General features: G+C 50.1%; 2 protein-coding genes across 3 annotated transcripts; both read left to right on the plus strand.

Moving 5' to 3' along the window:
* Positions 1 to 1,605: 1,605 nt before the first annotated feature.
* Positions 1,606 to 6,607, plus strand: INTS5 (integrator complex subunit 5). The gene is made up of 2 exons (XM_053562263.1): positions 1,606 to 1,772; positions 3,471 to 6,607. The coding sequence occupies exons 1-2, from the start codon at positions 1,693 to 1,695 to the stop codon at positions 6,448 to 6,450; spliced, it is 3,060 nt and encodes a 1,019-aa protein (XP_053418238.1). The 5' UTR covers positions 1,606 to 1,692; the 3' UTR covers positions 6,451 to 6,607.
* A 140-nt stretch (positions 6,608 to 6,747) lies between these two features.
* Positions 6,748 to 26,743, plus strand: GANAB (glucosidase II alpha subunit). Of its 2 annotated transcripts, XM_053562265.1 has the most exons (25): positions 6,748 to 6,905; positions 11,284 to 11,388; positions 11,550 to 11,658; positions 11,905 to 12,032; positions 14,987 to 15,166; positions 15,590 to 15,655; positions 16,463 to 16,536; positions 16,711 to 16,794; positions 16,887 to 16,983; positions 17,244 to 17,424; positions 18,012 to 18,165; positions 18,354 to 18,589; positions 18,672 to 18,798; positions 18,904 to 18,983; positions 19,211 to 19,354; positions 19,487 to 19,583; positions 20,951 to 21,052; positions 21,219 to 21,462; positions 24,147 to 24,211; positions 24,403 to 24,479; positions 24,593 to 24,667; positions 24,840 to 24,953; positions 25,075 to 25,187; positions 25,353 to 25,453; positions 25,620 to 26,743. In XM_053562265.1, the coding sequence occupies exons 1-25, from the start codon at positions 6,868 to 6,870 to the stop codon at positions 25,727 to 25,729; spliced, it is 2,901 nt and encodes a 966-aa protein (XP_053418240.1). In that variant the 5' UTR covers positions 6,748 to 6,867; the 3' UTR covers positions 25,730 to 26,743. The 2 variants fall into 2 exon arrangements, with proteins under 2 accessions (XP_053418240.1, XP_053418241.1); XM_053562266.1 differs by lacking the exon at positions 15,590 to 15,655.
* The last annotated feature ends 75 nt before the right edge of the window (positions 26,744 to 26,818 follow it).

Genomic DNA, 26,818 nt, shown 5'->3' on the forward strand with positions numbered 1-26,818 from the left:
CACCACTTCATGTGGCCCACCGGCCGCAGTTTGAGGACGCCTGGCTTAAGTGATTCTCTTGCCTCAGCCTCCCAAGTAGCTGGGACTACAGGCGCCAGCCACAAGGCCCGGCTATTTTTGATTGAAGTTGCCATTGTTGTTTAGCTGTCAGGGGCCAGGTTCGAACACCCACCTTGCACACCTACTTTTTTTTTTTTTTAAACTAGTTTTAATTTTCCTAACAGCTCTGTGAAGGAACAGACAGAGTGGATAAGTGAAGTGCACAGCTAGTATGTGGAACGGCTGTAACTTAGATCAAGGTTAACTGGCTCAGGTGGGGGCTCTTGATAAGGTGTGTTGGTTCTGTTTATAGTGGACAAGCTCCTTTTCTGCCACATGTAGGGATATAAGTTAGATGAAGGTCCCTATATTGACTGGGAAGTTGGAGAGACAGCAAAGCCCAACAAGGAATGTCCAACCTTTTTCTGCCACATCTTGGAAGAAGAGTTGTCTTAGGACACACGTTAAATACACAAACACAAGGAAGCTAAGAAGGGTGGGAAAAAAGTCCATGCATCCTTTTTGCCATACACAGATAAACGAAACCATCATCAAATAATGTGCATGTGGCCTGCAGGGAGGTAGGTTGGACATCCCTGGAAGGAGACTGATAGCAAGTACAGGATGTACCCCTCTCTGGGAGGACACCTTCAGTCCACTTTGTTTCAGGTTCTCTCTTTTTCCTCTCTTTTTGTCATCTCTTATGACTTTTCTATCCTTTCCATCTATTTTCTGCATTTACCCTTCCCTTCTCTCTTTGGTTGCTTTTTACATCGTCACTGTTTATTAAAATGTTTCATAGTGCTTAATTTATTATTATTGTTGTTGTTATTATTATTATTATTTGGGCAGACTCTCACTTTGTCCCCATGGATAGAGTGCCGTGGCATCATCATAGGTCACAGCAACCTCAAACTCCTGGGTTCAAGAGGTCCTCTTGTCTTAGCCTCCCAAAGTAGTTGGGACTAGAGGCACCCACCACAATGCCTGGCTACATACATATACATGTTTTTTAGAGACAGAGTCTCAGTATGTTGCCCTTGGTAGAGTGCAGTGGCGTCACAGCTCACAGCAACCTCCACCTTTTGGGCTTAGTCAATTCTTTTGCCCCAGCCTCCCAAGTAGCTGGGACTCCCGGTGCCTGCCACAACGCCTGGCTACATTTTGTTGCAGTTTGGCCGGGGCTGGGTTTGAACCTGCCACCCCCGGTATATGGGGCTGGTCTTGAACTCCTGAACTCAAGCGATCCACCCGCCTCGGCCTCCCAGAGTGCTAGGATTACAGACATGAGTCACCATGCCCGGCAGCTTCGTTTTTTAAAAGTTGGTAAATTGAATATTTTGCTTTTTTGGCGTTAGGAAAAATAATTTAATCCTATTGTGAAAGGCTGCGGCTAGCTTTAGTGTACGTGTCAACTGCCCTTTGGAAAAAATGGTTGTGTTGAAGGCGGATAGGATTCTGCTGTCATTTACTAGATTCTGCTCCAGGACTTTGACGCGGTGCGGAACCAATGTGTGAGGGTCGCGGACATCGCCGGATTGATTTTCCTGAGAGGCCTCGTCGCTGGTTCCTTTCGAGTTCCCCTGCGCCTGCGCCTGCGCCTGCCGTCTCCGCTCCGCCGCTCCTGCCTCGGGCTCAGGATAGGGCTCCGGGATGTCCGCGTTGTGCGACCCTCCCGGAGCCCCGGGGCCTCCCGGGCCTGCCCCAGCCACCCACGGTCCCGCGCCTCTCAGGTAGTCAGAGTCCCTGGCATCTTACCCCACCGCGCGGCCCCGCGCCGATCCCCAGCCTTCTCGGCAGAAACCCGGATCCTACCTCGAGAACTCGCGTCAAGGTTCTCAGAGATTCCTGGTCGGGTCTTCCCAGAACTCAGGGACTGCCTGACCAGAACTCCTGCCTCCTGTGCCTGCTCTCCCACCACCTCAGTCCTGTTTGACCCCGGCCTGGCTCTCCAAGAGTCGGGGGTATCAAGACTCTTGGGAAACCAGCTGCTCTGCCCCTATTGGACCTAAGGGAACGAACACGGGGCCCTGACTTCACGGAGAAGACTCCTTGAGATTCTCCAGGCCCAGAAACCCACTGAATGCTTCCTTATAGCTTTTCCGTTTCACCGGGGCAGCGACACTCTTTTGTATTAGAATTTTTTTATTTCTGTTTTTTGAGGAACCGCAGTGGAAGGCCCAGTTAGAGCCCTATCAGCAACTAGAGGATACTGCCTTCTTTGACAGAAAAGGCAATAAGAGAAAGGGGATTTGCCTCCCATAATACTGACTTCTGAAACTCTAGGACGACCCATATGTTTTGTGAGAGGGAAGGGTTGGAAAGCATTATTACCCTGTCTGTGCCCCAGGAACAACTTGATTCCCAGGCACATGGAGATTGCTGAGTGGGTGGTTGCTGTTGGTGTAGTGGTAGGGTTAGACTGTGGGGAAAACAGGTGTTAGGAGGGAGAGCCCTTAATGAGCACCTTACAACTTTGTGCCTGTGGTTTGGGGAGTAGTACAATAAAGCTGAAAAGGTTTTTTTTCAGTTTTTTCTTTCTTTTTTTGAGTCAGTGTCTTGCACTGCTGCCCAGGTTAGAGTGCCGTGGTATAATCATAGCTCACTGCAACCTCCCCTGGGCCCAAGCAATCCTCCTGCTCAGGCCTCACAGAGTGGTAGGCATGAGCCACTGATCCCAGCCTGGAAAGGTGTAGATGTTGTAGACTTACTCAATTCAACAAATACTTACTGAGTCTTCCCATATACTAAGCACCTCAAAAGAAAGATTTAGTGTTGAAGAGCACTATTTTGAAGAGCACAGTATTCCTATCTTCTTTGAACATATATGAGTAGCAGTCTGATTACTTAATTTCTTTGTAAAATGGGGTCATACTGCTTCATGATTGAAGTAATGCAAAGTATTTAAAGGAGTACCTGACATATTCTGTTATCCATTATTGATATTATTGTTGCTGTCGTTGTTATTGAAAGATAAACATTATTTATTCAGTGATTAGTGAGAACCAGGTATGGTATTTAAGTGCTTTATAAACAGTCACTTATGAGGGAAAGTTATCCCTATTTTACATAAAGAAACCAAAGCTCATGGGGCGGTGCCTGTGCCTCGGTCGGTAGGGTGCCGGCCCCATATACTGAGGGTGGCGGGTTCAAGCCCGGCCCCGGCCAAACTGCAACCAAAAAAAAATAGCCGGGCGTTGTGGCGGGCGCCTGTAATCCCAGCTACTCCAGAGGCTGAGGCAAGAGAATCGCTTAAGCCCAGGAGTTGGAGGTTGCTGTGAGCCGTGTGACGCCACGGCACTCTACCGAGGGCCATAAAGTAAGACTCTGTCTCTACAAAAAAAAAAAAAAGAAACCAAAGCTCATAGAAGAAATGTAACTTGCTTAACATCTCACAACACTCTAAGTCCATTTCTTTTGCTTTCTTATAGTGCTCAGGAGCTGTCCCAGGAAATCAAGGCTTTTCTGACTGGTATAGATCCCATTCTGGGCCACCAGCTCTCAGCCCGGGAACATGCTCGCTGTGGTCTCCTCTTGCTTCGTTCTTTACCACCTGCTCGGGCTGCTGTGCTTGACCACTTGAGAGGTGTCTTTGATGAGAGTGTCCGGGCCCACCTGGCTGCCCTGGATGAAAGCCCTGTGGCTGGTCCACCTCACCTTCGTCCACCTCCACCCTCCCATGTCCCTCCTGGGGGACCTGGTTTAGAGGATGTGGTACAGGAAGTGCAGCAGGTGCTGTCTGAGTTTATCCGGGCTAACCCAAAGGCCTGGGCACCTGTGATTAGTGCCTGGTCCATTGACCTCATGGGGCAACTGAGCAGCACATACTCAGGCCAGCACCAGCGTGTGCCCCATGCTACTGGCTCTCTCAATGAGCTGCTGCAGCTGTGGATGGGCTGTAGGGCCACACGCACGTTAATGGACATCTATGTGCAATGCCTCTCAGCTCTCATTGGTAGCTGCCCAGATGCGTGTGTGGATGCCTTGCTGGATACCTCTGTTCAGCATTCCCCACACTTTGACTGGGTTGTGGCACATATTGGCTCTTCTTTTCCTGGCACCATCATCTCCCGAGTCCTCTCTTGTGGCCTTAAGGACTTCTGTGTCCATGGTGGGGCTGGAGGTGGAGTTGGTGGTAGTGGTGGAAGCTCGTCTCAAACCCCCTCTACAGACCCTTTCCCTGGATCTCCTGCCATCCCTGGAGAGAAACGGGTGCCCAAGATTGCCTCAGTTGTAGGTATTTTAGGACACTTGGCCTCCCGCCATGGAGACAGCATCCGGCGAGAGCTCCTACGAATGTTCCATGATAGCCTGGCAGGGGGCAATGGGGGCCGGAGTGGAGACCCCTCCCTTCAGGCCACAGTTCCCTTCCTATTGCAGCTTGCGGTCATGTCACCAGCTTTGTTGGGCACAGTCTCTGGAGAGCTCGTGGATTGCCTGAAGCCCCCAGCTGTACTGAGCCAGCTGCAGCAGCACCTGCAGGGATTTCCCCGAGAGGAGCTGGACAACATGCTAAACCTGGCTGTACACCTGGTGAGCCAGGCCTCTGGGGCAGGTGCCTACCGCCTGCTGCAGTTCCTGGTAGACACTGCTATGCCTGCTTCAGTCATTACCACCCAGGGCCTGGCTGTGCCAGACACCGTGCGTGAGGCCTGTGATCGGCTAATCCAGCTGTTGCTGCTGCACCTGCAAAAACTGGTTCATCACCGGGGAGGGTCTCTTGGGGAAGGAGTACTGGGCCCACCCCCACCACCCCGCCCAGTGCCCTTTTTAGATGCGCTAAGAAACCATGTTGGAGAGTTATGTGGAGAGACTTTACGACTGGAAAGGAAACGCTTCCTCTGGCAGCACCAACTCTTGGGCCTGTTATCAGTCTATACCCGGCCTAGCTGTGGACCTGAGGCTTTGGGCCATCTACTGAGCAGAGCCCGAAGCCCTGAAGAATTAAATTTGGCCACCCAGTTATATGCAGGACTGGTGGTCAGTCTTTCTGGCCTCCTGCCTCTGGCCTTCCGAAGCTGCCTGGCTCGAGTGCATGCAGGGACTTTACAGCCTCCATTCACTGCCAGGTTCCTGCGCAACTTGGCACTTCTGGTGGGGTGGGAACAGCAGGGTGGTGAGGGCCCTGCAGCTCTAGGGGCACGGTTCGGGGAGTCTGCCTCAGCCCATTTGTCTGACCTGGCCCCTCTCCTGCTGCATCCGGAGGAGGAAGTAGCTGAAGCTGCTGCCTCCCTCCTAGCCATTTGTCCCTTTCCTCTGGAAGGCTTATCCTCCTCCCAACTCCTGGGACTTGTGAGGGCTGGGGTGCATCGATTCTTTGCCTCTCTGAGACTGCATGGCCCTCCAGGTGTGGCCTCAGCTTCCCAGCTTCTTATCCGCCTCTCTCAGACCTCCCCAGCTGGGCTCAAGGCTGTCCTGCAGCTGCTTGTTGAGGGAGCCTTACACCAAGGCAATATAGAACTATTTGGAGGGGAAGTGGATGGGGACAATGAGACTCTCTCTGCTGTCTCAGCTCCTTTGGCTTCTGCCTCCCTGTTGGACACTAACCGGCGGCACACTGCAGCTGTGCCAGGTCCTGGAGGGATCTGGTCAGTTTTCCACGCTGGAGTCATTGGCCGTGGATTAAAGCCACCCAAGTTTGTCCAGTCACGAAATCAGCAGGAAGTGACCTATAATACCCAGAGCCTCCTCAATCTCCTGGTTCACTGCTGTAGTGCCCCTGGGGGTGTTGAATCTGGGGGATGCTGGGGGGCTCCCATCCTGAGCCCAGAGGCAGCCAAAGCAGTGGCAGTGACCTTGGTGGAGAGTGTGTGTCCTGATGCAGCTGGTGCTGAGTTGGCCTGGCCCCCCGAGGAGCATGCCCGGGCCACCGTGGAGCGGGACCTCCGCATTGGCCGGCGCTTTCGGGAACAGCCCTTGCTCTTTGAGCTGTTAAAGCTGGTAGCAGCTGCTCCTCCAGCCCTGTGCTACTGCTCCGTGCTGCTGCGGGGGCTGTTGGCTGCCCTATTGGGCCATTGGGAAGCCTCTCGCCACCCTGACACAGCCCACTCACCCTGGCACCTGGAGGCATCCTGTACCCTAGTGGCTGTCATGGCTGAAGGAAGTCTGCTGCCCCCAGCCCTAGGCAATATGCATGAGGTATTTAGCCAACTGGCACCTTTTGAAGTGCGCCTGCTGCTGCTTAGTGTCTGGGGCTTTCTCCGGGAGCATGGCCCCTTGCCCCAAAAGTTCATCTTCCAGTCTGAGCCTGGCCGCTTCATCCGGGACTTCTCCAGGGAGGGTGGGGGTGAGGGTGGAGCCCATCTGGCTGTGCTGCACAGTGTCCTCCACCGCAACATCGATCGCTTGGGCCTTTTCTCTGGCCGTTTCCAGGCGCCTCCACCGTCCACTCTCCTTCGGCAAGGGACATAGCTTTTCCTATGCTCCGGAAGGCCAGGCAGGTTGAGGAGTGAGAGAGAGAAGGAACTAAGGTGCTAGGGAAGGGTGGAGGTTTCTAAGTCTAAGCGCTGTCACTTATTCCTTCCCCCACCTTTTTTTCTAAATAAAATTTGCCTAGTTGAGAAAACCAGTCCAGTACTTCTGCCTGATGCTGACAGCAAGCAAAGTCGGACAGCGCCTGGCTCTGGAAGATCCTGCCCCTGGCCTCAAGTCCCACCCCTAGAATTCGCCACCGCCGGCTTTTAGAGTGCGTATTTGGCCAATGAGGCGGCCGCCCGACTGAGCTCTGCCCGGGCCAATCAGAAGGCCGGAAGGGGCGGGCACTAAGATACGTGACTCAACACGCGGTGGGAGGGGAGGTCCGGGGTCAAGGAACAAACCCAGCACAAGATGGCGGCGGTAGCGGCAGTGGCGGCGCGTAGGAGGCGGTGAGGAGCCCAGAACATGGGGGCGCGCCCGGGACGCCCCCAAATCCCCCAAGCCCCGTAGCTCTCCTTCTTGTATGCCCTTCTGACACTGCCATCCGGGCCTCGCGAGGAATCTTTGTGCCTTTGGAGGCGGTTTCAGGCACTTCCAGTCTCCCTGCAGTAGATCCGCGCGACGTTGGGGGCTCTTGCCCGTGGGGCTCCAGGCTCCTGCCCCGCACCTCAGGAAGGTTGCTGCTGTGCGCCTTTCTTGGCCTTGGCTGCTCTTAGCCGCCGCCCTCTTCTGGCGGATTTCGGCGGTCGACGCAGCCGCCTCCTTCCTGCAGTGTGCTGGGCCGTCGGGGCGGGGGACTAGACGCGGCCTGGCCTTGGTCAAGGCAGCCTGCTGCCCTGCGGCCCCTCCGCCTGGTTGGAAACACCGCAACTGCAGTTACTCCTGCACTACTCTTGCTCTACTCCCCATAGCCCCGGCCCTCTTTCTGCCCTGTCTTCACGTGGACGCCAGCCCTGGCTAGTTCAGTATCCACGGTTGTTGGGCACGGCCGGGGCGGTATCCAGTAAGTTCACAGTCAGCTTGGATGATGTTGCTCAAACACAACATGTAATTGAATGGTCTGGCCCGCGCTCTCCAGTTTATATTACCGAGAAAAAAAAAAGGTTCGAAACAAACACATCCCTAGCACCACAAGAGTTTACTAGGACCTAACGGGACGTATTGAGGTGGGAGAGGCTGTAATGTCTGAAGCGTGGATCGTAAACCCAACTCTCTGGGAGCCTGTAATTGGAAACAATAAATGGGTGCAACTCATCCTGAGGCTTGTTCCTGACTTTGGCTTATGAACGCCTCTTTTTGGTGTGTGTCAAAACATCCATAAGTTCCTAGGCCCTTCCAGCAGGTCACATCTGAAAGATTCCTTAGAAGTCCTATCCCCATTGGCGTATCTCCAAAGTAATTTTATAGACTGTGCAAATAGGCCCTACAGGATATTTATTTTAATTCACTGTACTTGTGATTACTGCTGCTTTGGCCAGATGGACATGGGTCAGTGGCCCAGTGTGCCTGCTGCAGTTCCCTCAGTCCTGCATGCCTTGTGGTTGAGTTTACTGGTAGCGATTCTTCTGCTTGTTTTGGTAGTACCTATTCTTGTTTGGCTTATTAAATTACATTGCCTGGTCTTTATCTCACTTTTCTGTCTGACCTGATATGGGGCAGTCGCTTTGCACATTCTTCTGCAGGTGGAGGATTCTCTGTTCTGTAATCTTCTTTCTTGTAATATTCTTTACCCTTAGCTTTTAAGCAGATACTAAGGTTAATGGTAGATACCTAGATACAATGTGTATAGTAGACCAAGTTTTAGTTACCTTGTAATAGGTTGTAAAAAAAAAAAAAATTTTTTTTTTTTTTTTTTTTTTTTTTTTTTGAGACAGTCTCACTACATCACCCTTGGTATAGTGCCGTGGCATCACAGCTCACAACAACCTCAAACTCTTGGGCTTAAGTGATTCTCTTGCCTCAGCCTCCCAAGTAGCTGGGATTACAGGCGCCCGCCACAGCACCCGGCTATTTTTTTTGTTGTAGTTGCCGTTGTTTAGCTGGCCAGAGCTGGATTCAAACCCATCAGCTTGGGTGTAGGTGGCTAGCATCCTACCCACTGAGCTGTGGACGCTGCCTTTTTAATTTTTTTTGAGACAGGGTCTCAAGCTGTCACCCTGGGTTGAATGTGGTGGCGTCGTAGCTCACAGCAACCTCCAACTCTTGGGCTCAAGCGATCCTCTTGAGCCTCAGTTTTTCTATTTTTAGTAGAGATGGTGTCTTGCTTTTTGTTCAAGCCGGTCTTGAACTCATGAACTCAAGCAATTGACCCACCTTGGCCTCCCAGAGTGCTAGGATTATAGGCATGAGCCACCGTACCTGGCGTGGTTGTAAAATTTTATTACTTAGAACCACTTTTCTGTACTGCCTACATCAGGGTCACCAGGAAAGCATGTAAAATGCGGTGTCTGAGGTTTGGGAGTCTTCATTTAGTAAGCACTGCAGATGATTCTTAACAGACACTGAAATTTGAGAACTGTATAGGATTTGCCTAGAATGAATTAATATTCTTGGAACTAACTGTGTAGATAAGCCTATTAGCACCCTTGTTTGTCATTCCATAGCATATTGGAGAAAATTGAGGAAGTAAGTTTGTGATCACCTTGGAGTAATAGTTCTCCATAAGACAAGCCTGGTTAATCCCGATAGTGGTGGTATGCTGTATTGTGCTTCATGGTGGAGGTGAAGTATGTGGACCCAGAGTCAGAAGTGCATCTGAACCCTGTTTGATGCCCAGCTGGGCATGGTGGCTCACACCTGTAATCCCAACACTTGGGAAGCTAAAGCAAGTGGATTGACTGAGCTCACAAGTTTGAGACCAACCTGAGCAAGAGTGAGACCCATCTCTAAAAAATAGCCGGGCACCTGTAGTCCGAGCTACCTGGGAGGCTGAGGCAAGAGAATCACTTGAACCCAAGAGTTTGAGGTTGCTGTGAGCTAAGATGCCACGGCCTTCTGCCAAGAGTAGCCAAATGAGACTCTGTCTCAAAAAACAACTGATGCCCAGACCAGTGTGGGGGCTTTTTGGGAGGCTGAGGTGGAAAGATCCCTAGAGCTCAGGAAGTTCGAAACAAGCCTGAAGAAGAGCAAGAACCTGTCTCTGCTGAAAATAGAAAAATTAGCTTGATGCAGTGGTGTGCAACTGTGGTCCCAGCTACTCAGGTGGCACAGGCAGGAGGATTACTTGAACCCAGGAATTTGAGGTTGCAGGGAGCTGTGATGACACCACTGCACTCTAGCCTGGGCAACAGAGTAGGACTTTCTCAAAAAACAAAAAATACCCAAACTAATTTCCAGTCCTTTTCTCGGAACAATTAAAACAATCCCTGGAGGTGAGACCAGAGGGCTGATACTTTTAAAAACTACAGGCAGAATTAAAAACTAGTAATAATAAAGCAATTACCTAGGCCCTTCGAGGGTACATTGGGGCTCAATACATTTTAGCTATTGTCACTCTTTTTGGCCTTGGGTAGTAATGGACTTGCTTTGAAGATGCAAGAGTGGAGATCAGAGGAACAGGCTGCCTGGAGTGGTATGGTGGTTAAGACCCTAGGAACTGTGACCAGTAGGCTAGCTGAGCACATGTGTTTGACTTTTTAACTCTGCATCCACTGGACACCTTGCCCAGGGAAGGGCACAGCTTATTTTGTGTCTGTCTTTCATACACATGGTACTACCATTTCTCCTGGGACTGTCACTGCTCCTTTCCTCTGAGAGGCTGATGTAACAAGAGTCAATACCAGAGCCTCTGAAGGCCAAAAATTCTTTGTCTACTTCTGCCTTTCAAAGGGAAGATGTGACTGAGCCAACTCCTTAGTCCTAATTCTTTTTATTTGTATGCACTTGTCTTTATTTTTTTAGCACAAATTCCTAAAAGAGAAATTATTGGGGCAATGCACATTTAAATTTTCTTAGACACTCCCAAATAATATACCTCTTTTTAAGACCTTTAATTCCTATTGTCAAATTGCCTTATGTATGCCTAGCAATAACTGTGATTCAAAGAAAGAGAAGACTCACATAAGAGCAGACATACTGTGTGTGTATTATATATACAATGTCTTAGTCCTAATTCTTAACTCCATGTTTATTCTGCCTTCTTTTCTATTTTATGTGACTCTGTCTTTCTCCCCTCTTCCCTGAGCTGTCTTCTTTTTTTTTTTTGAGACAAAGCCTCAAGCCGTACCCTGGGTAGAGTGCTTTGGCATCACAGCTCACAGCAATGTCCAACTCCTGGGCTCAATCGAGTCTCCTGCCTCCGCCTCCCAAGTAGCTGGGACTACAGACAACAACGGCTGGCTATTTTTTGGTTGCATCCGTCATTGTTTGTCAGGCCCGGGCTGGACTCGAACCTGGCAGCTCAGGTGTATGTGGCTGGCGCCTTAGCCACTTGAGCCACAGGCACCAAGCCGTGAGCTGTCTTCTAGAATTCTTTTTTTGTTGTTGTTGTTGAGACAGTCACTTTGTCGCCCTTTGTAGAGTGCAGTGGCATCACAGCTCATAGCAACCTCCAGCTCTTGGGCTTAGGTGATTCTTTTGCCTCAGCCTCCTGAGTAGCTGGGACTACAGGCACCTGCCACAACTCCTATTTTTTTTGTTGCAGTTTGGCCAGGGCCAGGTTTGAACCTGCCACTCTCAGTATATAGGGCATGCACCCTATTCACTGAGCCACAAGCACTGCCCTGTATTCTAGAATTCTGGCAGGAAGAAGCGAAGCTTTTTCTTCTAAAGATGGGGCCCTTCCTGACCTCTGTGCTGATTGTTCCTTTTTCCTTTTTCTTTCTCTAGGTCTTGGGCAAGTTTGGTACTAGTTTGTTTAGGGATCTGCCTGGGGATTAGCCTTGCTGTGGATAGAAGCAATTTTAAGACCTGTGAAGAGAGTTCCTTTTGCAGGTATGATATATCCGAAAGAATGGGATGGAAAGTAGTGTAATGTGGGAGGTATATGTGGATAGATGGGGTAGCTTGAGGATGCTGCAGGTGATAGTAAGACCTAGGAACATTGTAGGTACTCCTCCTACCCCTTCTTACTTCCTAACTGTTCCACTTGGCAGGCGGCAGCGAAGCATACGGCCAGGCCTTTCTCCATACAGAGCCTTGCTGGACTCTATGCAGCTTGGTCCTGATTCCGTCACAGTCCATCTGATCCATGAGGTCACCAAGGTCAGGCAAGACAAGGAAGAGGTTTGGTAGGGATTGGGAAAATGGCTGAAGGGTAATTTGGGAAGGGGGAACTTGTAGCCAACATCTTTCCTGCCTAATCTTGGGACTTTTACTTTGTAAACAAATCTTAGGTCCCTTGGGCAAAGGGCTCAAAGGAAGGGCCCCCCTCAGAAGGGAATGTGTTCAGAGGGCATTTCATGGTGTAGTACCTCTCCTTTTTTCACATCCAAACCTTTGTCTCCACAGGTGTTGCTGGTGCTGGAACTTCAGGGACTTCAAAAGAACATGACTAGAATTAGGATTGATGAGCTTGAGCCCCGGAGACTCCGATACCGTGTACCAGATGTTTTGGTGGCTGATCCCCCTACTGCTCGGTAAATTTTTCCTAAGAAACACATCTATCTCCATGACCCTTTTCTTAATTGTTGCGACAAAGTCTCACCCTGTGCCCTGAGCAGAGTGCAAGAGTGCAGTGGCGTCATCATAGCTCAATGCAACCTCAGATTTCTGAGCTGCAGGCATCCTGCTGCCTCAGCCTCCAGAGTTGCTGGTATTACAGGCGGGCCCCACAATACCTGGTTGGGTTTTTTTATTTTTTGTGGAGATGGAAGTCTCGCTTTTCCTCAGAGAAGTCTTAAATGCCTGAGCTCAAGCAATCCACTGCCTAGTCCAAAGTGCTAGGATTACATGCGTGAGCCACCTCGCCTGGCACTGTGACCTTTTTTTGGTGGCTGAGTTTTTTTTTGTTTGTTTTTTTTTTTTTTTTGAGACAGAGTTTCACTTTGTTGTCCTTGGTAGAGTAGTGCCGTGGGGTCATAGCAATTACTGGGCTCAAGCAAGTCTCTTGACTTAGCCTCCCAGTAGCTGGGACTATAGCCGCCTACCACAATATCCAGCTATTTTTTTTTATTGTGGTTGCAGTTGTCATTGTTAATTTAGCAGGCCTGAGCCGGGTTTGAACCCACCTGCCTCGGTGTATGTGGCTGGCGCCCTAATCACTGAGCTATGGACGCTGAGCCAGAAATAAGGTCTTGCTCTTGCTCAGGCTGGTCTCAAACTCTTGGCCTCAGTCCTCCTGTCTTGGCCTCCCGGAAGGCTAGGATTATGGCCAGAAGCCACTGCACCCTGCTGATATTCCTAATTTTTTTTTGTTTTAAGAGACAGTCTCACTTTGTTGCTCTTGGTAGAGTGCTATGACATCACAGCTCATAGCAACCTCCAGCTCTTGGGCTTGGGCGATTTTCCTGCCTTAGCCTCCCAAGTAGCTGGGACCACAGGTGCCTGCCACAATGCCTGCCTGGTTTTTTTGTTGCAGTTTGGCTGGGGCCGAGTTTGAACCCATTACCCTTGGCATATGGGGCCAGTGCCCTACTCACTGAGCCATAGGCGCCGCCCTGATATTTCTAGTTTTAATATTGTCAGGTATAGTAGCCAAAAGTATCAGGTGTTAGCCTTTTCTATGTTGTGTTTAAATACTCCTTTTCTGCCATAAGATCAGAAAAATGTTTGTTTATTTGTTTTCTTCTAGGGTGGAGCCTCTGGCTCAGTGGATAGGGCACCCGGCCCCATATACCAAGGGTGGTGGGTTTGAACCTGGCCCCGGCCAAACTGCAATAAAAAAATAGCTGGGCATTCTGGTAGGCGCCTATAGTCCCAGCTACTTGGGAGGCTGAGGCAAGAGAATCACTTAAGTCCGGGAATTGGAAGTTGCTGTGAGCTGTGATGCCACAGCACTGTACTGAAGGCGATAAAATGAGACGCTGTCTCAAAAAAAAAAAACAAAACATATATATATTCTTCTAATGATTTTTGTTTGAAATTTTAAGTCATAATCTTTCTGGAGCTTATTCTTAGTAAGACATAGGAATATATTATTTTCCTATGTAAAAAATCTGTGTTTCCAGGGCCAGGGAAGGTGGCTCATGCCCGTAATCTCAGCATTCTGGGAGGCCGAGGTGGGTAAATTGCCTGAGCTCACAAGTTTGAGACCAGTCTGAGCTAGAGCGAGACCCCTGTCTCTAAAAATAACTGGGTGTTGTGGTGGGTGCTTATAGTCCCAGCTACTTGAGGCCGAGGTAAGAGGATCACCTGAACCCAGGAGTTTGAGGTTGCTATAAGCTAAGATGCCATGACACTCTATAAATAAAATAAAATAAAAATCTGTTTTTCCAACTCTGTTATTGAATAGTTATTTATTTATTTATTTTTATTTTTATTTTTTGTAGAGACAGAGTCTCACTGTACCGCCCTTGGGTAGAGTGCCGTGGTGTCACACGGCTCACAGCAACCTCTAACTCTTGGGCTTACGCGATTCTCTTGCCTCAGTGTGAGGCAAGTTTGGACGGGGCTGGGTTTGAACCCGCCAGCCTTGGCATATGGGGCTGGCGCCCTACTTACTGAGCCACAGGCACCGCCCAATTATTTATTTATTTAGAGACAGAGTCTCAAGCTGTCATCCTGGGTAGAGTGCTGTGGTGTCACAGCTGATAGCAACCTCAAACTCTTGGGCTTAAGTGATTCTCTTGCCTCAGCCTCCCAAGTAGGTGGGACTACAGGCATCCACCATAACGCATGGCTATTTTTTTGTTGCAGTTGTCATTGATGTTTTAGCTGGCCCGGGCCAGGTTAGACCCTGCCACCTCTGGTGTATGTGGCCGGCACCCTACCCACTGAGCTATGGGTGGCACCTATTTGTTTATTTATTTTTTCTTTTTTTTTTTTTGTGGTTTTTGGCCGGGGCTGGGTTTGAACCCGCCACCTCCGGCATATGGGACCGGCGCCCTACTCCTTGAGCCACAGGCACCACCCTGTTTATTTTTTTTTTTTGAGACAGTCTCTTACTGTGTCGCCCTCGGTAGAGTGCCATGGCTTCACACCTCGTGGCAACCTCAAACTCTTGGGCTTAAGTGATTCTTTTGCCTTAGCCTCCCAAGTAGCTGGGACTATGGGTGCTCGCCACAATGCCTGGCTATTTTTTTGTTGTAGTTGGTCATTGTTTCAGCTGGCCACAGCCAGGTTGCAACCTGCTAGCCCTGGTGTATGTGACTGGCACCTTAACCACTGAGCTATGGGCACCGAGCCGAATAGTCATTTATTCTTCCTCACTAATCTGAAATGCCACTTCTGTTACATTTCAAAGTAAGGATTCTTGGGTCTTAATTCTAGGGTCTTTATCTGTTCAGTGTTCTGCGTTCCTTTGATCAATTTGTCTATACTTGTGCTGTTACTACATTGCCTATTGCTCTTAGCAGGCACCCCTTCTTCTGAAGTGCAGTGACTACTTTTGGCTCTTTGTACTTCCTTATATTCCTTTTGATCTCTTTCCCAGGCTTTCTATCTCTGGCCGTGATGACAACAGTGTGGAGCTAACGGTGGCCCAGGGCCCCTATAAGATCATCTTGACAGCACAGCCATTCCGCCTTGACCTACTAGAGGACCGAAGCCTTCTGCTCAGTGTCAATGCTCGAGGACTCTTGGAGTTTGAGCACCAGAGGGCTCCCAGGGTCTCGTGAGTACAGAAGTTGGGGCTGCAGGGAACGTAGTGTGAAAGATTCTAGGGTTTTGTGGGGTCTGGCATTGGGTCCCTGGGAGGAGACAGGGTGGTAGGACATTGAGGGAGGGGCTGCAGGCTGGGAGAAGCTGTCTGTTAGGGAGGGTAGAAATCAGACCTGGGTTGCAGTTTTCTCCATTTCCTGTACAGACCAGGAGGCAGTCACTTTTGTCCCTGAGCTGTACCCTGGGCATCTCCTCCCCTCTTCCCCTTCTCACATCATCACATTTCCCAGATTTATTTTCTTCCTATTTATTTATTTTGGTTTCTTTTCCCCCCATCTCTGGAAGTTTGTCGACTGAAACTCACTTTTATGTTTCTGTTTTTGTGTTGGTTTTGTGCCTCCTTTTCCCCTTCCCTACCCATCTCCTCCTGCCCCAGTTTCTCGGATAAAGTTAGTCTCACGCTCGGTAGCATGTGGGATAAGATCAAGAACCTTTTCTCTAGGTAAATCCACGGCCACTGGTACTGTATCTGTTCCTCTGCCCTTACCCACCCTTCACTTTAGCCCACAGGGATTGGGGCCCCAGCCCCGTCCATGCTTCCCCTCCACTCAACCTTCTTTCCTTAGCTATGTGCTATCTTTTACCCCATTTTCTGTTTGCCTGGCTGGGACCCCCCTGGGAGAAGGAAGAGAAATTGTTTAAAGTCTGTAAGGCATGTAGGAGCTTACTGCTTTGCCAAGGGGTGGGTGGAGAGATGCTGCCTGTTGCTAGGGTTCCTTGCTCTCAGCTAGGGTGCACCTGAGGTTCGAGGCAGAGCTGCTTACCAGCTGTCCTTGAAAGCATTCTTTGGCAGAACCTCTTGAGATCTCTGTGTCTGTCTGTAGAGGCTTGGTGTTGTATGACCCATTTGCCTTTGTAAAACCCTGTGTCAGGCCAGGAGGCTGTAAACTAATAAGGTCATTTGGGACCAGAGTCTCTCAGTGGAGGCAGCAGAGCCAGGATTGGCAGGCCCCTGAACCATCCTGCCTGTCTCTTTTGGGATGCTGGCAGAGGCTGGTGATTTGGGCCTATGTGTGGAAAGCACCTCCTGGTGGCATTTACTCCTCATTTCCCTTTCTCATTTCTTTCCTTATCCTTTGCCAACTTACCTGCTCACTAAGGGTCCCTCTCTAAGCTTTAACATTTAGTCCCTTCTTGCAATGCCTTCGTTCCTTTGGACCCTTGGCTCTCTATTCCCTTACCCCTCCTTCCGCTAGCCCCTCGTCCCTGTCCCTTCTGGATTGGAGCAGACAGCTCTCCTACCTTCCAGGCAAGGATCAAAAGACCCAGCTGAGGGTGATGGGGCCCAGCCCGAGGAAACACCAGGGGATGGTGACAAGGCAAGTTGGAGGGCATGGGTGGTTGGAGGATAGGGCTGGCTGGGAGGCTGGCTGGGAATGGCCCACAAAAAACTTGAGCTTAGTCTTGCCATTAGGGATGGAATTTAGAAAATGGGAGTGGGAAGAGAGAAAACTGATGTATGATTAGGTAGTGGTCCACTTTCCTCCTTACAGCCAGAGGAGACCCAGGGGAAGGCAGAGAAAGATGAGCCAGGAGCCTGGGAGGAGACATTCAAAACGCACACTGACAGCAAGCCCTATGGTGAGGGGCTGGGAGAACCTTGGGCAGGGGCACAGGGAGTTCTTGCCAAGCAGCAGTTCTAGAGCCTGTTCTTTGCATTTTTTCCCTCCCAGGCCCCATGTCTGTGGGTTTGGACTTCTCTCTGCCAGGCATGGAACATGTGTATGGGATCCCTGAGCATGCAGACAACCTGAGGCTGAAGGTCACTGAGTGAGTCCCATGATGACATCAGCATTGGGTGTGGGGGGCAAAAAGAAACCAGGGCATTGGGGAGTTGTACATGAAGATTGGATACTCCAGGCAATCATGGATCATGATCTTATGCCCAGATCGCCTTGGGTGATCACAAAAATCTTTGAGAAAGGCCAGAGAAGCTAGTTCCTATCTCTTACCTATGTTTGTGGGATGGGGGTTGTATGTGCTGCAACCTGGGGCCAATTATCTGCTCAAGCCTGTCTGTCTGTCTGCAGGGGTGGGGAGCCGTATCGTCTCTATAATTTGGATGTGTTCCAGTACGAGCTGTACAACCCGATGGCCCTGTATGGGTCTGTCCCTGTGCTCCTGGCACACAACCCTCATCGGGACTTGGGCGTCTTTTGGCTCAATGCTGCAGAGACCTGGGTTGATATATCCTCCAACACTGCAGGGAAGGTGAGAGCAGAGGCACAGGGAGAGGAGGGAGTGAGCTTTCCAGTCTTTGAGACAAATGGGTATGCTAGGGGCATTAGTTTTGAAGAGCCTGGAAGGATAGCCTATGTGGGTGAAAGAAGGGGCCTTGGGCCTGATGTGCATTTGAGTTCCCCAGTCACTCCCAGAAAACACATACTAATGGGGCAGGTATTGCCCTCCGGACTGAGGGGATACACTTACTACCAGTACATTGTGTGCTAGGTAGGCACTCTTCTAGGCGCTGGGGATATAGTGTTAACTGAGGTTTGAAAGATCCTGACTGGCAGGAACGAAGACAGCTGTTAATCATGTAACAAAGAAGGCAAGATAAGTTCAGGGGTGGTAAGTGCTAACTAACAAAGACAAGAAACAGTTATGGGGTAGGGGCTGGAGGCTGTTTGCTTTTAGACAGTGTGGTCCAGGAAAGCCTCCCTGAGGAGACATTTAATCTCAACCAAGGGGATTCATAGGAGCTAAGTATGTGTGGACTCTGAGGAGAAAATTGCAACTTTAGTCTTGGGATTGGATGCGAGGGCAAATATCTGACCTCTCTCTGGTTCCCTATGCAGACCCTGTTTGGGAAAATGCTGGACTACCTGCAGGGTTCTGGGGAGACTCCACAGACAGATGTTCGCTGGATGTCAGAGACTGGCATCATCGATGTCTTCCTGCTGCTTGGGCCCTCCATCTCTGATGTCTTCCGGCAGTATGCTAGTCTCACAGGTACATAGTATCCCTGCTGTGTTAGCAGACAGCCTCATTTTTCTGCCTTCTTCCTGAGAGTGGTGATTCTATAATTCTACATATTTTCAGAGGTCCCATGCTCCAGCTTATACCCTTCAGCCTCCTTCAATTCCTAAGTATTGGGCCTGATCCCCATTGTGACCCCCAATCCCTTGATGAACTTACAGGGACCCAGGCATTGCCCCCACTCTTCTCCCTGGGCTATCACCAGAGCCGTTGGAACTACCGCGACGAGGCTGATGTGCTAGAAGTGGATCAGGGCTTTGATGATCACAACCTGCCCTGCGATGTCATCTGGTTGGACATCGAGCATGCTGACGGCAAGCGGTACTTCACATGGGACCCTAGCCGCTTCCCTCAGCCCCGCACCATGCTTGAGCAGTTGGCCTCCAAGAGGCGGAAGGTAACATGCTTGGTCTTCTCAGGCTAAGGCTGAGGCCTAATGGCCCTAGAGAGCTCTGACCACCCACATTCCTTGCTCCCAGCTGGTGACCATTGTGGATCCCCACATCAAGGTGGACTCTGGCTACCGAGTTCATGAAGAGCTGCGGAACCTGGGGCTATATGTTAAAACACGGGATGGCTCTGACTATGAAGGCTGGTGCTGGCCAGGTAGGCAGGCCCAGAATTGGGGGAGAGGTGATTGGGAGATTAGGGAGTTAGAACAGTGGCTCTTTTTCCCTTAAAGGGTTTATAGTCAACTTTAACCTCTTCTAGGCTCAGCTGGTTACCCTGACTTCACCAATCCCACAATGAGGGCCTGGTGGGCGAACATGTTCAGCTATGACAATTATGAGGTAGGGAAAGCCTTGCCCTGGACCTGCATCTATCTTTCTCACTCTGCTATCCTGAATCAGTCTTTCTCTGCTTGCCAACCCTGTTTTGGCAATGTATCAGAGGGATTTGATGATCCTGGGAGGGCCCTAAAAATGTATCTTTCTAGATTTCTAGAAGCTTTCTGCCCTGACAATATCCTCTTCCTCCCCTCTGTCCTTCCGGCCCCATTTTCTACCTGTGTTCCCAGGGCTCAGCTCCCAACCTCTATGTCTGGAATGACATGAATGAACCATCTGTGTTCAATGGTCCTGAGGTCACCATGCTCAAGGATGCCCAGCATTATGGAGGCTGGGAGCATCGAGACTTGCATAACATCTATGGTCTCTATGTGGTAAGGGGTGAGCCAGGAGAATTGGTGGAATGAGGGAAAATACGGCCCAGAGACTGAGGCCCGGGGAACTGGATGCAGATGACAGCTAGCTTTTGGTCCTCACTTTTCCTCTTCTGCCTTCTCCCCACCCAGCATATGGCGACAGCTGATGGGCTGACACTGCGCTCTGGGGGCATAGAACGTCCCTTTGTCCTGAGCAGAGCTTTCTTTGCTGGCTCCCAGCGCTTTGGTAAGATCCGGAGAATGGAGCTGTGGCAAAGGGTGTATAGGCCAAATCACAGGAACCATGGCCTGGGCCTGGCTCTCTGAGGAATCTGTTCATACATACTGTATCCTCTCAGCTTTGCACTTTATATTTTATTTATTATTATTATTTATTTTTATTTTTATTTTTTTGAGACAGAATCTTTGTCACCCTTGGTAGGGTGCTGTGGTATAATAGCTCAAAGCAACCTCAAACTCTTGGGCTCAAGTGATTCTCTTGCCTCAGCCTCCCTAGTAGCTGGGACTATAGGCGCCCACCACAATGCCCAGGTATTTTTTATTTTATTTATGTATTTATTTATTTTTGAGACAGAGTCTCATTTTGTTGCCCTCAATAGAGTGCTGTAACATCACAGCTCACAGCAACCTCAAACTCTTCGGCTTAAGCGATTATTTTGCCTCAGCCTCCCAAGTAGCTGGGATTATATAGGTGCCACCACAATGCCTGGCTATTTTTTTTGTTGCAGTTGTCATTGTTGTTTTACCTGGCCCGGGCAGGGTTTGAACACGCCAGCCTCTGTGTATGTAGCTGGTGCCCTACCCACTGAGCGACAGGCGCCGCCCCCAGCTATTTTTTAGAGACCAGGTTTTGCTCTTGCTCAGGTTGATCTCCAACCTATGAGCTTAGGCAGTCCACTCACCCAAAGCTAGGAGTATAGGTGTGAGCCACTGCGCCCTTAAATTTATCCTGAGTAGAGTGCCAATGGCGTCATCGATTATAGTAACCTCCAACTCCTGGGCTTAACTGATTCTCTTGCCTCAGCCTCCCGAGTAGCTGGGACAACAGGCGCCCGCCATAATGCCCGGCTATTTTTTTGTTGCAGTTTGGCCAGGGCCGGGTTCAAACCTGCCACCTTCAGTATATGGGGCCCACACCCTATTCACTGAGCCACAGGCGCCGTCCAATTTTTGAGAGACTCTCACTCTATTGTCTTGGGTAGAATGCCCTGGCATCATCACAGCTTACAGCAACCTCACACTCCTGGGTTCAAGTGATCCTCCTTCCACAGCCTCCCTGGTAGCTGGGACTGCAGGTGCCCACTACAGTGCCTGGCAGATTTTTCTCTTTTTAGTAGAGACAGGCTCTTGTGCTTGCTCAGGGTAATCTCAAACTGCTGAGCTCAGGCAATCCAACTGCTTCAGCCTCCTAGAGTGCTGAGATTATAGGTGTGAGCCACTGTGCCAGGGCTCAAGTGTTCTTGTGAACTCTGCCATCTTTCTCAGATCCTGGTGGGCCCAGTGCTGATGTGGCAGGTCAGAGAGGTCAGGTGTATATATTATAGAAGGCCAAACCCTTTCACTGTGTGCAAGCTCCCTCCCCTTTGTTTTTAGGAGCCGTGTGGACAGGGGACAACACTGCTGACTGGGACCATTTGAAGATCTCTATCCCTATGTGTCTCAGCTTGGGGCTGGTGGGACTTTCCTTCTGTGGGGGTAAGAGGCTTGGAATTTGGGATCTTCGTTTGGTGAGAGGGGGGTAAAGTAGAGGGCACACCTAGGCATGAGCAAAGGGCTGAGAGTCCTGGGTGGGTCCTGGGAAGCTCCTCAGGCAGCATCTCTTCTTTGTTCTCTTTTCTAACCTGTTTTTTCCTTCTCTCAGCGGATGTGGGTGGCTTCTTCAGAAACCCAGAGCCAGAGTTGCTTGTACGCTGGTACCAGATGGGTGCCTATCAGCCATTCTTCCGAGCACATGCCCACTTGGACACTGGGCGACGAGAGCCGTGGCTTTTACCATCTCAGCACCATGACATAATCCGAGATGCCCTTGGCCAGCGGTATTCCTTGCTGCCCTTCTGGTATACCCTCTTCTATCAGGCTCATCGTGAAGGCATTCCTGTTATGAGGTGAGGCTTTCATTCGAGTCTTTGGAGACTGGGATGAGGTAGCTGGGAGACATGAGGGTCTGAGCTGTATCTCTGGGCCTCTTTCTTTACTCACCAGGGCATTATAATATAGTAGGGAGGGCAGTGCCAGTGGCTCAAAGGAGTGGGGCGCCAGCCCCATATGCCAGAGGTGGTAGGTTCAAACCCATCCCTGGCCAAAAACTGCAAAAAAAAAAAGTAAAATAATATAGTAGGGAATCTGAATTCAAGGTCAAGAGTGAAGGGGAAGGCTGGGGCCTAGCACTTTGGGAGGCTGAGGCAGGAAGATCACTTGAGGCCAGGAGTTTAAAACCAACCGGGGCAACATAGTGAGACCTCTACAAAAAATAAATGAAAAATTAGCTAGGTGTGCTGGCAGCCTACATTTCCAGCTACTCTGGGGGGCTGAGGTAAGAGGCTCCCCTGAGCCCAGAAGTTTGATGTTGCAGTGAGCTCTGGTGATACCACATCACTCTACCCAGGACAGTGGAGTAAGACTCTATCTCCAAAAATAAAAAAATAAATAAATGAAATGTTGGCTGCACCCATAGCTTATTGGGCAGAGTGCTGGCTGTGGGACTGGCGAATTCGAACCTACCCCGGTCCTGCTAAAACAACAGTGACAACTGCAACAAAAAAAGTAGCTGGGCTTTATGGTGGGCCCCTGTAGTCCCAGCTACTTGGGAGACTGAGGCAGGAGAATCGCTTAGGCAGGAGAATCGCTTAAGCCCAACAATCTGAAGTTGCTGTGAGCTGTGACGCCATGGCACTCTACCCAGGGCGACATCTTGAGACTCTGCCTCAAAAAAATAAATAAATAAAATGTGGAAACTAGCATGGATGAATAACAGTAGTAAACATCCAAAGAAAATTGCCAACAGTTAAAAGCTCTGACAAAAGTCAGATTAGATACCTTACCATAAGTAATGGGTGGCGCCTGTGGCTCAGAGGGTAGGGCGCCGGCCCCATATACCGAGGGTGGTGGGTTCAAACCTGGCTCTGGCCAAACCGCAACAAAAAATAGCCAGGCGTTGTGGTGGGCACCTGTAGTCCCAGCTACTCGGGAGGCTTAGGCAAGAGAATCACCTAAGCCCAGGAGTTGGAGGTTGCTGTGAGCTGTTATGCCACGTCACTCTACTAAGTGTGATAAAGTGAGACTCTATCTCCTTTTTTTTTTTTTCTGGCCGGTGCTAGGTTTGAACCCGCCACCTCTGGCACATGGGACCGGCGCCCTACTCCTTGAGCCACAGGCGCCGCCCAATGTGAGACTCTATCTCAAAAAAAAAAAAAAAACCTTACCATAGGTAAACTTGAAAAAAAACGAAACATGGTAGGTAGGCTCAACATCCGCAGCTCAGTGATTAGGGTGACGGCCACATACACCAGGGCTAGTGGGTTTGAACCTGGCCCAGGCCTGGCTAAACTACGATGACAACAACAGCAACTGCAACAACAAAAATAGCCAGGCATGTAGTAGGCACCTGTAGTCCCAGCTACTTGGGAGGCTGAGGCAAGAGAATCACGTAAGCTCCAGTTTGAGGTTGCTGTGAGCTGTGATGCCATGGTACACAAGGGTGACAAAGTAAGAGTGTGTCTCAAAACAAAACAGGGTAGGTAATGGGATTAGGTGGTCACACACAGCCTTTTTGAGAAGGCCATGTGAGGTGAAGCCTGAATGATGAATGAAAAACTTTTGTGATGTAGGGGAAGAATGTCCCAAGCAGAAGGAAAAAATCTAAAGTTAGGGGAGGCACCTGTGGCTCAGTGGGTAGGGCACCGGCCCCATATACTGAGGGTGTTGGGTTGAAACCCGGCCAAACTACAACAAAAATATAGCTAGGCGTTGTGGCGGGCACCTGTAGTCTCAGCTACTTGGGAGACTGAGGCAGGAGAATTGCCTAAGCCCAAGAGCTGGAGGTAGCTGTGAGCTATGATGCTACGGCACTCTACCAAGGGCGACTCTGTCTCTACAAAAGTGAGACTCTGTCTCTACAAAAAAAAAAAAAAAGTTAAAATGAGTTTTTTGTGCTTCAGAGTAGAAAGAAACCAGTGTGTTTCTTGGGTAAGGAACCATAGCGGGGGGCTAAGAGTTTGAGAGTAAGAGCACAGTATCATGTGCTTCTGGAGGGCCTTGCAGGCTGGGTCAGGGAGAATTGTGTAGGGTGGCCATGAACAAACTTGTGCAGAACAGTTTGAGGAGGCAGCAGGGAAGAAGAGGCAGAGAAATGGCTTAGGAAGTTCAGTGTCCAAGCTGGGTTGTATAGTTGAAGCTCAAACCTGACCTGAATAGCTGTGAGCTCCTGGGTCTTCTTCCCTTGTGCTATTCTTTTTTTTGTAGAGACAGAGTCTCACCTTATCGCCCTTGGTAGAGTGCCGTGGCGTCACACAGCTCACAGCAACCTCCAAATCCTTGGGCTTAGGCGATTCTCTTGCCTCAGCCTCCCGAGTAGCTGGGACTACAGGCGCCTGCCACAACGCCCGGCTATTTTTTTGTTGCAGTTTGGCCGGGGCTGGGTTTGAACCCGCCACCCTCAGCATATGGGGCCGGCGCCCTACCTGCTGAGCCACAGGCGCCACCCCCCTTGTGCTATTCTTATAGCCATTTTTTTACTTTGACTTATACTAAGTTGGAAATGTCTTCCTTTCTCATCTTGCTTCATTCGTAGGCCCCTGTGGGTGCAGTATCCTCAGGATGTGACAACCTTCAGTATAGATGATCAGTTTCTGCTAGGTGAGAAATGGGGCGGACAGTTGGTAATGGGTTGGCATTGAGCTAAGAATTAGCACTTGTGGGAGCTATGTCTGCAGGTGCCCAGGGAGGGAGAAGTGAGTGAAGCTGGTGGGTTAGGGGATAGGTGCTGTGGTGCTCCCTGGTCTGGGAGTTGATCCCCACAGTGAAGAGTTGATTCTGGTGTGTTTTAGGGGATGCACTGCTGGTTCACCCTGTATCAGACTCCGGAGCCCATGGTGTGCAGGTCTATCTCCCTGGCCAAGGGGAGGTGAGTTAAGGAGAGGCATGGTGGGGAAGGATGGTTGAAGCCAAAGGAGGCAAGGAGAATGGCACCCTTGTGCACTAAGCGATCCAGTATCTTATCCCTTCTCTCACCCACAGGTGTGGTATGATGTTCAAAGCTATCAGAAGCATTATGGTCCCCAGACTCTGTATCTTCCTGTAACTCTAAGCAGTGTGAGTATGCCTGGCCCAGCTGCCAGTTCTGTCTGCCTGTAAGTTTCCAAGTGGGGAAAGAATGTGTGCTTTAGGGTCTAATACTTAAGTGGGCACAGATGGGCAGGAGCAAAACCTAATGCCCTAGGTTGGACAAGGGGGTGACTTCATGCCAGCACTGCTCTTGCCCTAGATCCCAGTGTTCCAGCGTGGTGGGACCATTGTGCCTCAATGGATGCGAGTTCGGCGTTCTTCAGACTGTATGAAGGATGACCCCATCACTCTCTTTGTTGCACTCAGCCCCCAGGTGAATGCACAGGCAGAGAGCCTCCTCTGCCATGCCTACCTTCCTAGGATTCAGTCCCTTAGGGTTGTGCACCTTGTTCCCTTTTGGGCCCAGGCACTTATCTGTCCCACTTCCTGCTCAGGGTACTGCCCAAGGAGAGCTCTTTCTGGATGATGGGCACACATTCAACTATCAGACTCATCATGAGTTCCTACTGCGTCGATTCTCATTCTCTGGCAACACCCTTGTCTCCAGGTAATGGGGTACCCATTCTTCTTTGGCTGCCTCCAGAGAGGGCTGGACCTTGGGGGTTGGTCATAGTCCACTGTGCTTTTTTCTCATCCTTACCTTGCTTTGGGTCTTCTCCTCCCACTGTGACATTTCCCCCCCTGATGAGCATCTGTTTTTGCTACCCTCTAGCTCAGCAGACTCCAAAGCCCACTTTGAGACACCAATCTGGATTGAGCGGGTGGTGATAATAGGGGCTGGAAAGCCAGCAGCTGTGGTACTCCAGACAAAGGGTGAGTCACTGATCTGCTCCTCCCAGGCTGCCTTTCTCATCCTTCCCTAGGCTTGGGAAAGAGGAGAAGCAGAGGCGGAGTTGGGGATGGCCTTGCCTGTAGGAACACAGTTGCCATGCTGTAGCCTTTCGCTATGACATATCACTTCTTTTTTTTCCTTTTCTAGGATCTCCAGAAAGCCGCCTGTCCTTTCAGCATGACCCTGAGACCTCTGTGTTGATCCTGCGCAAGCCTGGTGTCAATGTAGCATCTGACTGGAGTATTCACCTGCGATAACCCAAGGGATGTTCTGGGTTGGGGGAAGGGGAGCAGTGGTGGTCAAAGTTACTCTTTTTTCTGCCTTGGAGTTCGACCCTCCCCAGACTTCACCTTTCTTATCCCAAGAGCTAGATTCTGCTAATGATTTGGGCAGGATGAGAGGGGTGACCTTGGGCTCCAAATTCCTCGTGTGATCTCCTGACCTCTCCCACTCGGTTAATACCAAGCCTTTTCCTTTCATCTTCCCAACATCCTGTTGCTCTAACTGGAGCACATTCACTTGTGAAGACCTGAGGACCATAGGGCCCTTGCCTCTCCTTCTTTTTTCCTTCTTTGGGGCCCTGACTCTCCCCTAGACTTTATCCATTCATGCCTCTTGTGTATTGATGCCATTTCTTGGAAGAAGATGAGGGCAGTGAGCTTTATGGCTCTTTTTGTCCTTTTTTTTTTCTTCCCCACCAGAACTGCTTTCCCTCCTTTTATTTCTTCCTCCCAACTCTACTCTGTCAGCCTCCCCCATTCTATGCCCCACTGATACACTGGGACCACCCCTTACCTGGTAAGGGATGAGTGGATCAAAAGAGTGGGGTTTGCTGGAGAACCTTTTTTCCCTCTCATTCCACCCTTTTCTTCTCCCTGATTTCCTTCTAGAGCTGCTGCAGTTCTGACAGGGGTAGTTCTACCTCCCCTATCCCTTGGGGAAAAGAAGTTTCCACCCCTCCTTAAGAGGCGATGGGCATTGAAACTTCTTTTGCTCCTTCTTGTCCCTTTTGAGGGGTATTCAGGATGGAGAAATCAGTTGTGGTTTTATTGAATCACGGTCACCTGTATTTATTGCTGGGAGAAGGCTAAGGGTGGGGGTGGAGATGATCATGTGTGCCCAGGGTTGACCTTGAAGCCCTGGGTCAGGGATGGGGGAGGACTAATAGGGAACCAGGGGAATATTTGGGGGGAATTTTTTTTACTTCCTGTTGGCCCCCAGCTGTGACAAGTTTTGATAAAAGGAGAAACAATAAAGGGATAAATCATAAATAACTGTTGGGCTTCTGGATTCTGGTTCTAGTCTGAGCCATAAGAAACCTAAGGGCCTTGGGCAGCACCTGTGGC

This window comes from Nycticebus coucang, chromosome 14 (genome assembly GCF_027406575.1).
Source record: "Nycticebus coucang isolate mNycCou1 chromosome 14, mNycCou1.pri, whole genome shotgun sequence".
Taxonomy (NCBI): Eukaryota; Metazoa; Chordata; class Mammalia; order Primates; family Lorisidae; genus Nycticebus; species Nycticebus coucang.

Bases quoted from the DNA above. Each gene is read 5' to 3' on its own strand.
- INTS5 (XM_053562263.1), top strand. From the start codon at position 1,693: ATGTCCGCGTTGTGCGACCCTCCCGGAGCCCCGGGGCCTCCCGGGCCT. The intron at 1,773-3,470 runs GTAGTCAGAGTC...GCTTTCTTATAG, and splicing joins CACGGTCCCGCGCCTCTCAG to TGCTCAGGAGCTGTCCCAGG.
- GANAB (XM_053562265.1), top strand. From the start codon at position 6,868: ATGGCGGCGGTAGCGGCAGTGGCGGCGCGTAGGAGGCG. The intron at 24,212-24,402 runs GTGAGAAATGGG...GGTGTGTTTTAG, and splicing joins AGATGATCAGTTTCTGCTAG to GGGATGCACTGCTGGTTCAC. The intron at 24,668-24,839 runs GTGAGTATGCCT...CTCTTGCCCTAG, and splicing joins TTCCTGTAACTCTAAGCAGT to ATCCCAGTGTTCCAGCGTGG.